Source organism: Crocuta crocuta, unplaced genomic scaffold (assembly GCF_008692635.1).
Source record: "Crocuta crocuta isolate KB4526 unplaced genomic scaffold, BGI_CrCroc_1.0 scaffold133, whole genome shotgun sequence".
Taxonomy (NCBI): domain Eukaryota; kingdom Metazoa; phylum Chordata; class Mammalia; order Carnivora; family Hyaenidae; genus Crocuta; species Crocuta crocuta.
In genome coordinates this window covers 4474095-4489799 of record NW_027529438.1, presented here as the reverse complement: position 1 = coordinate 4489799, position 15705 = coordinate 4474095, and the positions used below count along the sequence as shown (strand labels likewise).

General features: G+C 45.4%; 1 protein-coding gene across 1 annotated transcript in view; it reads right to left on the bottom strand.

Annotated features, from left to right (window-relative positions):
• SLAMF1 (signaling lymphocytic activation molecule family member 1) overlaps window positions 1–15705 on the bottom strand; it is a 34137-nt gene that overhangs the window by 12955 nt on the left and 5477 nt on the right. Inside the window, exons 2-4 of the mRNA XM_077760113.1 lie at window positions 13093–13431; window positions 11066–11347; window positions 2707–2805 (exon numbers count right to left, since the gene is read on the bottom strand). Coding sequence (XP_077616239.1) covers window positions 2707–2805; window positions 11066–11347; window positions 13093–13431 — 720 coding nt within the window. The remainder of the gene's footprint in view (window positions 1–2706; window positions 2806–11065; window positions 11348–13092; window positions 13432–15705) is intronic.

Genomic DNA, 15705 nt, shown 5'->3' with positions numbered 1-15705 from the left:
GCACTTGTGTGCGGGTGGGCATACAGTGCCTCCTGCTTCCAGCTTTACTTTTTCAGACAGGATTGATACTGGCTGCAGGGTGTGCATGTGCGCATGTGCATGTGTGTGTATGCGCACCTGTAGAATGGAGGCAATTGATGGGGTAACGGTGGGGGGGNCTGTCCTCAGTCCATAGGGGAACAAACAGTGGAGAACAGACATCAGTCTTGAGGGACTTCGACTTTCAGGTCAGCTTCAGGCTGAAACTTATAATTGTGGGGACAGCCCTGAATGCTCAGTCAGATGAAAGAAGGAAGGCAGAATGATGCTTCCTAGAAAAATCCTGGATCAGGATCGTTCAGTCGTGTACTTTCCTTCCTAGCTCCAGAGCTGGTTTTCGGTCAACTCAACTCAGCTCAGTCAGTGAGGCCCTAGAAATGAAAATGTTTGTAGTGGCCTTCGAATTAAGGTAGCTACATGCTAAGCCTCACTAACTGAGTGGCATTGGACAAAACTTGGCATCCAGTTGGGTCTCTTCTCTTACCATAATTGCTGGTCATAGGACTTGAGCATTGATGTTTTAATTTGGCCCATTAAGAGATCTGTCTATGTATGTATGTCTCTGTCCATCTCTCATGCATCTGTCCACGACTCATCTGTCCATGAACACCCCTGTATTTGGTGTTTTGGGTGTGTGGACCCATGGATACCCACAACATGATACCTTACATAATTTCACCCCTGTTTTGCAGAGGAGACCTCATTTGTTCAGTTACACAGCCCATCAGTGGCAAAGTCTGCATGTGAATCTAAGTTTGTCCAATGCCAAACCCCGTGTTTTTAAGCAGTGTATTCTGGAGATGAAATTGCTAGGGAGACTGTTTGAAAACCTTCGGGGTCAGGCAGCATCTTAGAGGTGACAGCATTAGAAGGTGCCAACAGAATCTCTTGAGCAAAGTCTCGCAGAGGGTACAGCAATTAAGTATAGGTTTTCCCACAGGCGTTGAGGCAAGGTTTTCATGTTCTGGCCTTATGAGGAATACATGGAGGCTGGAGACGAAGATGGATACGTGTGTTGGGGAAGGTTATAGGGACTTCTGGGGAGACAGAGGGGCATCAGTCCCTTCAGAGCACAGCCACATGATGGGCAAAATGTGGTTGAGGAAAAGAAGGTGGGTTAGGAAGCCAGCACCTCTTTGGAGAGGTTAACATGGCTGTGTTAATCTCAGGGTCCTCACTCCTGGTATCTCAGGTTTCCTTAGTATCTAAACCAAATGTGGGTGCCCTGCCCCATCCCCTTAGGCTCTCATCATGGTTTCTGTCTGAATCACTCCACCCCACCCCCTCCCCAGCTAACTCTAAGATGGAGGAAATGAGACAAAAGTAGGTGGCTAGGCTGTGATCTTGACTTTCTTCATACAAGCAAACCCAGCTCAGAGTGCTGTGGTAAGGGCTTTTTCGAGAAGGTTACACGTGACTGATGTTCTGGTGGATAAGATCAGCCATCAACTTAGTGGCATAAAGATCAAGTCCTATCCTCACCATGGGAAGGCCAGCCTAGGGACCTGGACCTGTGAGATTGTGGTGTGGGCAGGCGAGGAAAGTGGGGTCAAGCATATTGTACTGTGATGTGGAATCAAGGAACAACTTGGAAGGGAAGCCAAGAGACACTACCTCTAGGTACTTAACCTGCAAGGAAATAATTGGGCCTTCATAGCTACCCTGGGTGACCTTCCATATTATTTAGTTTGCCTTTAAGCAACCTCACAAATGGCAGAGTTTCCCAAGGTGAGTCAGAGTTTGTGCAAAAATCTTAGTAAAGAGCATTCCCTCTGCTGCCTTCCAATGATCCATGGGCCTTCCCATGTAGCCTGGTGGTTGGAAGTCAGTTCTGGTCTCTCATTAACAGGCTGGGTGAACTCGCACTAGTCACATAACTTCTCTCTGCGTCTGTTAACCCATTGCTAAGTCATGTAGAAACAACGAGCTTACTATTTGCAGAGGGATTTTGCAAGAATAAAAAGAAATTACAGAAAGGTTTCAACCCTTGGATGAAAACATCTTACTATAATGTCCTTTAATTAGTCAGTAATTCTAATGTTTCTTGAATGAGGTGCAGGAGCCCCCTGGATTCTGTAACTGGTGAACATTTTTGGGCCCTTTGTCTGGCCCCCTTCAGCACCCTGTATATACCTTACTCCAGTGCAAGGCATACAGAGTGAGAATGATCTGTGAAAGGCCTCCCACATTAGACACCTGTGGTTCATCCCTCTGTTCATTCCCATAGCCTAACACAGGGGATCAAGGCATGTCGAATTACAGGGATCCTGGGAGGCTCAGTCGGTTAAGTGTCCAACTCTTGATTTCAGCTCAGGTCATGATACCAGGATCCTGGGATCAGGCCCCAAGTCAGGCTCTGTGCAGACAGCACTGAGCCTGCTTGGGTTCTCTCTCTCCCTCTCCCTCTCTCTGCCTCTGCCTCTGCCCCCTCCTCTCTGTCTATTTCTCTCTCTCTCTGTCTCTCTCTTTCAAATTAAATAAACGTTTAAAAACAAACATGTTAAATTATACTGAACGGAGCAAGGTCCCAGGATATGTGTATTTAGTAATTGCAAAAGGTGCTTTGTGGAGAAAAGCCAGAGTGGTGCAAGCAGACCTTTGCTCGTGGGGAGCATTCCCTGCTTACCACAGAATCTGATATGAGTCTCTTCATTGTCAAGTACCTACCTCTTCTTCTAAACAGCAGCACTACCACCTCGAGAGTCAAGATGACACCAACGATGACTCCTAGGGACAGCCCGACATACAGTCCCCATGGTCTTAGTTCTGAAAGAAAAAGTCAGAGGGCAACCTCAATAAGACTGTGAGTTTAAAAACATCCTTCATGGAAGTGGGGAGACCAGGCCTCGAGTTCTCTTTCTACATGTTCAGGAGAGACATCCGTTCTGATGGTGTCAGATAGAGGCTCCAGCTCACCGAAAATTTCCTATCTCATCCTAATTTCTCTCACTACACTCCACTTTCCTAATTTCCAGAAAGAATTTTCTATTTAAATGCCTGATGGGCACCTTGATGACCACATATCTCAAATCAGACTCACCTTTGTCCCAAGTCAGCCTCTCTGCCCGTTTCCCTAGTGTTAATCTCTGATGTGTCCTGCATCCATTTTGGTAAAAAAGCACGTGGGTACTGCCTGCTGTCTGCACACCCCCACACCATTCTCATGAGACACTGGGAGGAAGAACAATTGACTTTTGTCTTTTAAAAATAAACACAATGGCACTATTATTGTCCTTCCATGCAAATAACTGTATTGAGGCCACTGGACCTGAACTGAAGGAAAAGCATATATGTTTTCCTCTCAGGGATCCTCAAACTTAATATGAGTCCTTGAGTGGCAGTCAGCAGGCTCAAAGTCACAGAGCCACTATTTTTTTTTCTTTCTCTCCTTTACCCACTTCACCAAATCCTTCTGAGTCAGGAGCAATATCTTGGAAAAGGTGAATGAGACCTAATGAGCCAGCAAACAAGACATTTAGCTTTACTGAGGTAGTAACGGGCAATGGACCAGGCTTTATTTTTAGTGCATTGTGTGTATTAATGGATTTAATCCTCACAGCAGCCCTGTGAGGTAGTTCTTCTCATTATTCCCATTTTGTGGGCAAGGAAGCAGGCGTGGAGACCCTTGAAATACTAGAGCTTGATCTAGGGGTACAAATGTGGCCGACTGGTGAAGACAGACTTCTTGAAGAGTCAGAGAGGATTACAGGCTTGGGGTGAGTTACCCAGGATGATAAACAGTGGGGTCACCCTGGCACCAGGATTTTAAGTAAAGTAATAGCATTAAGGCTCTAAATACAGTTGGCCCTTGAACAGCCCGGGGGGTTAGGAGTACTGACCCCCTGACACAGCTGAAAATCCATGTGTAACTTTTGATTCCCCAAAAACCTGTTAATAACCTACAGTTAACCAGAAACCTTCCTGATAACATAAATAGTTGATTAACATATATTTTGTATGTTATATATATTAGATACAATACTCTTACAGTAAAGTAAGCTAAACAAAATGTCAAGAAAACCATAAGGAAGAGAAGATCCCTTTCCAGTACTGTACTGTATTTATATTTTAAAAAATCTGCATATAAGTGGATCTGCCAAGTTCAACCCTGTGTGTTGAAGGGTCAACTATAGTATAAGAGCAAGTGTTAACATTAATGCATCAGGGTAGTTTATAAGGATGATTGTAGAATCAGCCTGCTTGTTGTTGAACTTGGGATGGATTTAGGGTAGAGAAGTTGAAATGAAGGAATTGATGGATTATAGAGGAGCAGGGTCCCTACAGACACAGCTCACAGAGTTGACCTGTGATGTTCACAGAGTCGGCCAAAGATACAGGCTAAAGTCTCAGGGAATTGATAAAAGGCACCCACCAAGATCCAAGTGGGCTTTCAGCCTGATGGCTCACCAGAGTTTGCCTCCTGGATTTGAAAAAATTCTTCCTTTTTCTTCGTGGGCCTTTCACATATCAAGGCATCCCAAAGAATCTCACTAAACTGGCTTTGTAAGCATCTTGATTATTGATCATCTTGCCCAGATTGAAGGTACTTTAACTCTGCCAGTTACCAACTCTAGCACATGGTCATGCCGTATGACCTGATCAAAATGCCAGGGTGCAAGCAGAGAGTTACTGTAAGACTCCTGGATTAATATAAAGCCAAAGATTTGAGCATGGAGACATCATTGTGGTTGAAACTTCCTGCAAGCAGTCCCCCTCTGAGCAGTTTGTGGTCACTGAGAACCCTCTTACCAGGTGGGGGGGGTGTGTGTGGGTGCATGTGTGTCTGTGAGACAGCACAAAAGAAAGAATGATTAGAATGATTACTCAGGGTTTATGTTGGCAACACCAGGGATCCACGGAGAAGTGTCCCAAATCCTAAGCTAATAAGCAGAGACAGCGGCCAAGCCCCACCACGTTCTGTGAGTCCATGGAGCTGACTCAGCAAACTATGATAGCAGATCTGACTATTCTGAGATTATTTCCTCTCTCTTCTTCCCTCAGGTAGGTTGGGGACCTTCTAAGACAACAATTAATTTAAGAACAAATGGCTAGGCCAGAGCACGTAACACCACCAGCCCTGCTTCTTTTCCAGGGAGTCACGAGGATGAAAGTCATCTGCTATCCTTGCCCTAAGACATAACCAACCAGCTTCTGCCTATCCAGCCAGATCAGAGAGGCAAGCTGGCCGTTGTCCTGAGAGAGACTTCACAAGCCCTGATTCTTCGCCTAGTCTTTGGATACAAAGTAATGTGAATCTGTTCGAGGATTTAAGTGATCGGTCCATAGAGGTTTTTAATGTTAAAGGAGCTGTAGCATCATCTCACCCAACTCCCTGATTTTATGTTCAGGGAACTGAGATTCAGACAGGTGTGCCCAAAGTCACAGAGAAATTGGTGGCAGAGCTGGGCAAGATGAGAACTGTGGACCTCATAGACTTATGTTTTCACCTGTGGCAATGGGGACCCACAAGGAAAGCACTGGGAGGTGCCCATGCCCTCAACATCCTCCCTCCAACACCTGTCCAGTCTTGTGCTCTGTGCTGTGCCCCCATCCCCTTCCTCTACTGTGCCTTCAGCTGCCTGCCAGGCCTGCCCAATGTTGACACCCAGGCCAATCCTACCTCCTCTATCAGTTTCCTGACCCATTCCAGCTCCCATTGCTCCCTGCCCTGGGACTCTGCGGCACCTTGGTTTATGTCATATGCCTTAGAACCTGAGTTGTGACATTATCTTTGTTGTGCAGACCATTTTCAGTGAGGTCATTTGGAACCAGATAGGCAGATTCAAATTCTGGACCTACCACGTGATAGCTCTGTGACCTCAAATAGGCTGCTCATAACCTCTGGGGCCTCAGTCTCCTCGAGTGCAAAGCGAGCATGACAATATCTGGTTCACATGGTTGTTCTGCTGAGCCAAGGAAATAATTGTAGAAGGTGCCCAGAGCAGTGGCTGGAGCACAGCACAAGATGCACGCACGCCACCTCCTTCCTCCAGCCTCCACTCCCCACCTAGTTAGCCTCTCAGAGGCCAGATGCCACCTCTTTCCCTCTTTTGCTGCTGTCTTAGGACTTGGCACACAGTAGGTCCTCGGTAAGTTCCTGCTGGTTGATTGGAAGGACAAGAAGACAGGTTTGATCTCACGTCCAGAGGAGTCCCTTCACTGCCACTGGCTCTCCAGCCCCATCCTGTTGTTGGCTTATGACTTCGTTTCCCTCTCTGTCTAGCGGGTGCAGGTGTCCTTACACATGGTGCTCATCTGTTCGGTACTATTATCTAGTGATACAGATGTTTATATGGAAACTAAATGTCAGGAGCTCCCTGCCCTTAGCAATTTGGATCAATATGGACAGAATGCTGTCAGGCTGCCCGTGATTCCTGCCATGTCAGAAAACAACTTCCTCATAGTCCTCAAGTCTTTGCTCCTCTGGCTCCACTTGCTATAGTCTGGGCTGTCCTGGGTGCAAGGTTCAATGTCTTCATCAGTTTACACACACACACATACACACACACACACACGTAAAGCCAAAAACCTACACCAAGATTTTGTGGGTGTGAATCTTCTACTGAAGATATGAAAGGTCACAGGAGTGGATTCGATCATGAACCAGGCGCTTTCCACCATCTGACAGGCTCAGACCTTCTTTTTCTCTTCCTACATCTGCAGAAGCCACATCTGTCCCCTTTCTTGCACAGAATCATCTAAACCACAGCTGAATTCTTTGGGGGAGGGTGTCACCTTCTGCCCGCTAACATTTAAACTAAGGTACTATTCTAAACAAACCCTGTTCCTTTCCAGAGAAGAATTTAGTAGAAGTTTCTTAATATGATAATATTTTTCTACCTAGTAAGGTAGAGAAGTCCCACCTAGACTGTAAATCCTTGAAGGTAGACCCTGTGCTTTAAGCTTTATTTGCACCCCCTCCCACCACCACCTGTTACAATGTGGGAGGGAGCACTTAATGACAAGATAAAGGACGTTAAATTAAATTAGAAGCCATAGGAAGAAGACTGTCTTGTATCCTTTGTTTAAGAATTATCAGAGTGCTAAATATAAGAAGGTCTCAGAAGGAATGCAAGGTCACTTTTGAATGGCTCAAAGTGGAAACAAAGGGAAGGAGCGATGACCTACTTAGCATGTGCTTCATAATAATGAAATGGAACCAGGAAGAGATTATGTGCCTGTGGCCTCTGCACCACCTGTGTTCCCATTTTCAAACCACCATTTCCTGTGACAGAAAACTCCAGCTCTCCCTCTTCTTCCTCAGTCCTGTAGTGAGGCCTCTCAGAATGGCATTGCTCAGAAATCAGAGCCATGTGGTTCTAAGGCCCATTGGCCCCGTTGTTCATTCACAAAGAAACCCAATCTGAATATTTCTAAATAAGAGGTTGGGGCCTTTCCCCCCATGGAGCCTCTTTGAAGCAGCTGAAGAGGCTGGTTGAGAACACAGGCACAATTTATGAGGAGTCCCCACCCTCCGGTCCTCTACCCTGTGGGCTGTGGTTTAAACGTGACAACTTGGCATGGAGCCATGCCTCCAAGGGAAATGCTAGAGGGACTTTTTTAAATCGCTAAAAGTCCACTGCTACAGACACACAAAAACTGCCCCTCCTCAAGTCCCCAAACCTTATTCTTTAAGTAGAGAAAGATTCTTTTTTTGTTAAAAAGAATCAGAGAAACAAATGCAGTGTGCCCCCAGGACATACTGAGATGCTACCATAACGGTCTGAGAACAGATCTCCTTCCTGCCTTTCATGTGGTTCTGTCAGCAAGGCGGTCTGCAAAGCACACACCTACTTAAAGAAGTCAGCCACCTTCAAAAAACACCTTTTTGTTGATGATGGCTTCCACTCCACTCAGAATTGGGGATATTCACAACCCACACGCTAATTTAAGATCTGGGATCACCCAAGGAAACCTTTCTACAGAGTTTACAGTTCCCAGAAAAACCCCTCACATCCGCCTATCCCACCCACATTGTGTTCCAGAGGCTACTGGTTGTGCCCACACTTTTCCCCATCCATCCATGGAAGTCTGAGTGTTGTCCAGTCACAGGGCTGTCCAGCTTCCCTTGTTGCAAGTGTGGCCATGTGACAAGTCTCTGGCCCACAAGAGGTACCAGGTTCTACCCTTCCGCCACTGTCGTCACATCAACTGGACTGGGTGCATGATGAAGAGGGACCTGTCTCTGTGCACGGAACATCTAGGTGACTCTATAGCAGTGGGTGCTCCCTGGCCTTGTCAGAAAGGGGGAGTCCCTGGTGCTCACTGGCAGGTGTCACCTGTCTCTTCCCCTGAGCTAACCCAGACTTGCTGAGCCAACTTGCTGCTGATCTACTGAAAAGTGTCTTCCTTCCAAGAGGAGCTCCCAGGGACATTCCCTTTTAGTTGAATTATGTAAGGTTTTGTATCATTCATTCTAGCATAGATATAACTCTTTCAGAAGACAGTCATGAAGGACAGCAGCAAGGCCCACGGTGTCGGCCCACATCAGCATGTTCTGCACAACCTCGCAAGAGGGCTTTGTAGCACCTTAAGGTTTGGACTTTGCAGTAAAGATGCCTCATAGCAAGGGACATTAAGATGGTTCTTACTGTACTCACCGGGAATCAGCAGAAAAAACAAACAAAGATGTTTCTTACTGTAAAATAATGATGTGGCAATTGGAAGAAGAATGAATATACCACTGGGAACCTGGACAAATGTCATTAGAGAAATGGCACAGTGAAGAGATCTCCAGTAAATCCTCAGACTTCACCACTTCGTCCCAAGGCTGGAATTTCCCTTGTATGAAGTCTTCATTAAACCAACAGCCACTCACTACCTCTTGATGGGTCACTGCAATGGTGGCCCTTCCCCATAACTAGTTTCTCTTTCTGCTACCTCTTCCTTGCCCCACCTATTCTCCACACCACTGAAGTTCTGTCTGAAATGCAAAGACAATCATGTTACTCCTCTATCAAAAACGTTTTATTGCCTGGAGGGTAACACAGGACAAGACCCAGCTGCCTCTGCTTTTCCCTATGCCTGGAATGCCTTTCTTCTATGTGCTTGAGTAATTTCTATTTATTCTTCAAAACCCTTCGGTATCATATCCTCTGTGATGCTCTCTCTGATTCCTTCAGATAGCATCAATCATTCCTTCCTCTTTGTTACTTCTGTTCTGCCTGTCCCACTACACGATCTAGGATTAACTACTTCCAGAATGCTCTCTTTCCTTCAGGGCAAGGTCATGTCTTTTTTTTGTCTTCGTGTACTCACCACTGGACTTCTAGTCTCCAGAACTGAGGCAATACATTGTGGTTGTTGAAACCACCCCATTTATGGTACTCTGTCACAACAGCCCTAGCAGACTGTAAACTTTTGTTAGCCTTCTTATTAATGTGCGTGCAAAGTGAATCATAGAATATTGACTCTGGACAGAACTTCATGACCTATCATGACTTTGGAATGCATGAATGAAATTCTTCTTCAACCACATAGAAAAGCATGAACAGAGTCCTTCCTTTTTTGAGATAGTCCAGGGCAAAACTCTTGATGCCCTGTCTTTGCTCTAAGAGGTTTGCTGTGACCACAGAAGGCCCAAGAACAAACCTTGCATTTTTCTAATTATTTATAAGGCATTTAAAGTGTATTATATTTTCCTTGTACTACTTACGAGGATTCCAGGATCAGATAGCTCAGCTCTGCTACATGCCCTGTGTGTCATCTTTCTATGTGTCTGTTTGCTCATCTATGAAGTGGGAGTACTAAATACTCTTTGATGACTGTGAGGTTTGAGTGAGATGTCACATAAGTGGCATGTACTAAACAATTAAGACCTGTAAGTTGTTATGATTTTAGATAAATAATCTAAGTCTTAGGTTAAGTGAGCTTATACTTGCAGGTAAGGAGAGCAGCATTGGGTCTAGAGCCACTGGGGACACCTTCCGTAAACTCTAGAATGCCTTCCACATAGACACCAAGTCTGCAGTAGGCTGAAGTCTCCTTGGAATGGCTGTTGTTCCCCAGTGGATGCAGAAAGGAGAATGTCAGGGCATTAGTAATACTTGGAGGGCCAGTAGCCAGGTCCTTCTGTCCCTGAACCCACTGAGGCATGGACACGGGATCTGACACTGAAAAGATGAGTGTTCTATCCAGCTAGCTTCCAACCTCAAATGGTTACTTAATCAGCTCTCCCTTCCTTTTGATAGCAGAATAATGATGCTCTGCTTCCTGGAGAATGAGCAGTCAGAAAGTCTAATCTTAGGTGCTAAATCTTGAGGAAACTTGAGAAGGGCACTTAAATGCTACAAGCTTCATGTTCCTCATCCATTAAATGAGGATAGTGATAACACTTATCTAGGTTATTGTGAGGATCAAAAGAGATTATAGCATTGAAAGTGCTCTGCCAATAACACAGTACTCTGTGATTTATTACCATTCCTGAAAGTCACAGTCCAGGTCTCGGTCAGAGACCTGACTCTCCTGGATGTCTGACTTGCTATGAGATTCTCAGTCCATTCCATAACATGTGGCCCTTCATCATACCCTGCTTTTCATTACTGAGCAAATGTTTCATGTCTTAGCTTCACAACATGTTGCTGGAGAGCAGAGGTCATGTATCCTGTCCATGCCCAGTTTGCTGCACAGAGGGGGTCAACAAGTCTTATCTATGGTGCAGACCTGTCCCACCTTGAGTGGAGCATGGGCTGGGAGTCAAGACCTGCCACCTGCACTCTCCCATTCAGCCACTCTTGCAGATTGGAGCCACGAAAGGAGGGGAAAGGAAGAATCACAACAGGGAAGCCTGCACTCTGGGTCTGGCTCCATCATTTCTTATCGGTGTCCCCAGCTGTGAACTGAGCAGAATGCCCTGCTGGTGATTATGAGCAGAGAGCACCCACCGAATGCACCTGAAGAGGCTTTTATCAACTACAGAGAAGATGTAAAGTGTTGTTACCAAGGGGAAGGCAGCAAGTCATTGGTTCCCAGGTGGGGACTGAGCCCTATCATCAATGTGCTACAAGGGCCCCACCAGGGCACTCACCTGGAGGATCTGGCATGCACTTGGACGATGGGGTGAAGGTCTGTGACTGGTTGCTGATGGGGTTGCTCACAGTGCAGATGTAGATGTTGTGGACATGCTGAGGGCCCAGGCTGAGATGCAGGTGGGAACTGTTGGCTGAGATCGGTGGATCAGTGCCGGCCTCCTCCCTCCAGCTGTAAGCTACATGGTCCCCTTTCTCCACTTCGCAGGCCAGCATCAAACTGCAGTTTCCATTCTCCTGGGTCCGGTTCAACACCTTTATTTCCGGAGTGGAGACTTGCTCTGTCAGGAGGTGGAGGAAGGAAGGCCTCACTGGAGTGAACCCCCTGGGATTCTAACTTCACCTTTTTGTTAGAAGAAAATGAAACCTAATGGTACTTTTCCCTCCCTGTGGGTCTGCCGTGCAATTTATTCTAATAGGGACTTACTGGTTCCCCAAATCCCTCTCACTCCACTACCCCTCTCACTCCACTACGCTCCTTTCTGGTATGACCTCAGGACAAAATAGAGAAGAATAATGTGTCATTTTTTCCCCTCCCACCACTACTGTTAGGAATCCACTTGCTCTTGCTGATGCTCCTGATCTGACTTGTTCTTCTGTTTTCTATCTGTCAACTAATCCTCAATGGTTTGTCATTGACTAAAGTATTACCTCCTAGATCTGAAAGAATGACTTGGTGGTGGGGTTTTATCTATAGTATGTGTTGGGAAGGGGTACTCACTCTAATGCCATGAAATAGCCAAAGCAAGGGAGCAAGTCATATTCATTTAACAATTACTGTAGGACGGATAGGATTCTGGAACTTCACATTCATCATATCCTTTAATCTTCTCAACAACTTGCTCAACAATCATAGCCTTAATTATAAGTATTTCCATTTTACAGATGAAGAAACTGAGTCCCAGAGTGATGGTGTGGGTCACATATTATCACTCTGGCTGAGCTCAGAACCTAGGTCTGTCTTACTCTGAAATCCAACTTCTTTCTTGGACTTGAGAAGACTATCATGGTTGCATAGACCACACTTCCCAAGGTAAGAATTTAGGTGACAAGATGCGACAAAGGCAATGAACTGTTCTGGAAAATTCATGATGGATTATCCCTGGGGGCCACTGCTGGAGTGGCCAGAACTCCCTGGTACCTGTCAGGGGGCTGAGGGGAGTCTGCATACACTGTGTAGAGGAAGGGGAAAGAGCAGGGAGGGTAGTACCCTCTCTCCTGTAGGCATCTGAAGATTTCAAAGAAATGCTGGGTAGGTGACACTCTCTGTCCCATCTCAGAGATAAGAAAGTCTCTCTATAAGAGAGCCTCTGGGCTTGAGAGACACAAACTCTGGATGCATATAAGAGGGGCTGGCCATTAAAGAGGCTCAAGAAAGCACTGGCCTTGGATTCAGATGGACCTAGGTTCTAGTTTAAGTTCTGCAACTAAGTGACTTTATAACCAGAACCTCTGTTGCAATGATAAAAAGGAGCCCTTCTACAGGTGGATGTGGTCCTATGCCTGGGCATGGGACGTGTGAATGGTGCTGGGCTGAGACTCAGCTCTCTTTTGCCCCTAGTGCAGAGGACCAGCCACAAGGACATGTGTAAGCACATGCCAGTCCCATGGATTTCAATGTCTTCATCTATAGAAAAGAGGTCAGACTTCATCCATGGTATCCAAACATTTTAAAAATCTGGGGAAAAATAAAACCTTTTTTCAGTCCAAGTCTTATTTGCAAATTGAGACTCTTGGGCCCCCAGGCTCAGTAGTTTGTACACAGCTAGGCTGCTTGTCTTTGGGAAATAGGGGTAGTAACTAGTGCTCATCAGCTACTACCAATGAGCCATTTGGACAAAACAGGTTTGTGAATCTCTAAAACCTCTTCCTAAACCACAGTTTACACACCCTGGACTAGCTGATCTTTCAAGTCACTCCCAATCTTGGAACCCTCACTTCTGAGACACTGCTAAATTCTTAGGCAAGGGACTATCTCTGCCCCCTAACCCCTGCCTGGTGTGGACTGGGGAAGCCTTGTTATTACCATAGAGCTTCAGGTGCAGACAAAAATGTCGAACTGAAAAGTTCTCCTCCAGGGTCATGAAGTACCAGCCCTCATTTTTCTTCTTGCTTTCCAGGATCTCCAGGCTCAGGTTTTCCAGATGAAATTTATAACCATCTTCCAGAAAGCGTGGAGAGCCCCCTTCCGGCAGATTCACAGACACTATTTTCTCCTTGATATTTTTTTGTGGTGATTCTGCCTTTGTGACGAGGATGTGGATGCTCTTGTTCATGCTCTTACTTATCCCTTCAGATGCCAGGGGCAGCGCCACATTGCATCCCAACTGATGAATGACCTCTTGACAATTCATCAAGCTCTCACCTGTGGGAGGAGGAAGAAGGAAGTCCCTTATTGCACAAGTCTTTCAGAACCATATCCTGTCTGTGGATCAGGAATGACAGACTACAGGTGCTCCCTCTTCTTCTTGGGCTCTCCCTGGCATTGCCAGGTGCTTAGTAGCCAATAAAAATAGTCACAACAGTCCCACTATATTCTCAATATTTCAAAACTCCCAATGGAAATCTTAAAATTACTTACAGTGGAGATGTACAGACTAACTGGTACACTAGATTTCTTTGATCTGGAAGAGAATTCTAACAACTCAGATTTATAGTAAAGGCACAGCAAAACAAAGATGTGGAAAAGTAAAATGACATCCCTAAAGTCACGTAACTAGTAACTGGACTGGAAGCCAGGTCTACTAATTTCTTGACCAGACTTCTCACCACCACTCAGTACATAATATGAAGGGTGGAGTACAACCAAAGCTGATTCTGAGCTTGTGAGCCCAGAATACCAAGGCTACAGAGCATCATTTCAGATGATGAAGAAAAAGAAAAGTCTGAGGGGTGTAGAGTCAGGCAGGTAGTGAGCCCAGGGTTCAAACTGTGGAATTCTTGCTCTCCAAAAAATCATTAAATAGTTTCCAAAATCAAGGGTGAGAAATTATTTTACTTTTCTTTTTCAAAAGAGCTGAGCCAACAACAATAAGAGAAAGAAAGAAAGAAAGAAAGAAAGAAAGAAAGAAAGAAAGAAAGAAAGAAAGAAAGAAAGAAAGAAAGAAAGAAAGAAAGAGAAACCCAAAACCAGACCTTTCAAATCACTGTAAGAGATCCTACTGCTGACTATTTAACACCTCCTCTCCTCTCCTCAAACTGTTGACCTCAGCTGATGACTCTGATTCTCATTTTACTGAAAAGGTAGTAGTAGAAACAAAAATAGAACTTCCATTTGTAACCACCACCAAGAAACCTACCTACTTAGATGGAGAGTTTGTGCTCCCCTTAAGCCTAGCCTCTTCCTTCATGGAGCACTTAACCACTTCAAGAATTTGCTCTTGCATTTGCCCTCATCCCTTGCATCATCAGCTTATTATCAGTATAGAATGTTATGGGTTATTTCCACCAATACACAACAAACCAACTTGTAACTTCTCTCATTTACAAACATTTCCCCTGACCCCAGGTTCATCCCTAGCATCTGCCTCATTTCTCTCTTTGCCTTTATTGCAAAGCCCTTTAATGTGTGTTTTTATTTTCTGTTTCCATTTCCTGACTCATTTTTCCTGTGCTCCCTCTTAGCGGGTGCTCTTCCTTACTACTCACTGGAACCACTCTTGTCAAGTCATTGCATCATGGTGCCAAATCTATTCTCCCTTCTTGTCTTGCTTTCTCATGAGCACTTGACATGGTTTCTCACTCCCTCTTTGAAACACCCTTCATTTAGCCCCTGGAGCACCACACTCACCTAGTTTTCTTCCTCTTTTGTTAGCTGCCCCTTCTCAGTCTGCCTGACTGGAACCTGCTCCTCTTTTTTTCCCCCCTTTTTTAAAAATAGTTTATTGTCAAGTTTGCTTCCATATAACACCCAGTGCTCATCCCCACAAGTGCCCTCCTCCATGCCCATCCCCCCCATCCCCTCTCCCCCACCCCCATCAGCCCTCATTTTGTTCTCAGCACTCAAGAGTCTCTCATGGTTTGCCTCCCTCCCTCTCTCCAACTATTTGCCCCTTCTCCTCCCCCACGGTCCTCCATTAAGTTCCTCCTAATTCACCTATACGTGCAAACATATGGTATCTGTCCTCTGCCTGACTTATTTCGTTCATCATAACACCCTCAAGTTCCAACCATGTTGCTACAAATGGCCAGATTTCATTCTTTCTCATTGCCATGTAGTATTCCATCGTATAGATAAACCACATCTTCTTGATGGAAACTGCTTCTCTTAAAGACCTCTAAATATTAGAGCATGCCAGGACTCAGTACTCAGACCTCCTTTCTCTCAGCCACATTCACCCAGCTGCATGGGTTGACATACTTGCAGAGATAGATCTCCCTCCCAAAATACCTACACAGATCAGTACTTTGAGGTCTAAAGGACACTGCAAACTCTGCAAATGAACTCTTGGTTCCATATCCCCTTCCACCAACAACATTATAACTCCTCCGAATTCTCAGACCAAAAAAATTGAAATCATCCTTGACTCCTTTCCTTCTCTCATACTCTGCATTCAGTCTACCAGCAAATCCTGTTGGCTCTATCTTCAGAATAGATCTGCAATCTTAGCACTTCAAACCTCCATCATTTTTACCACCA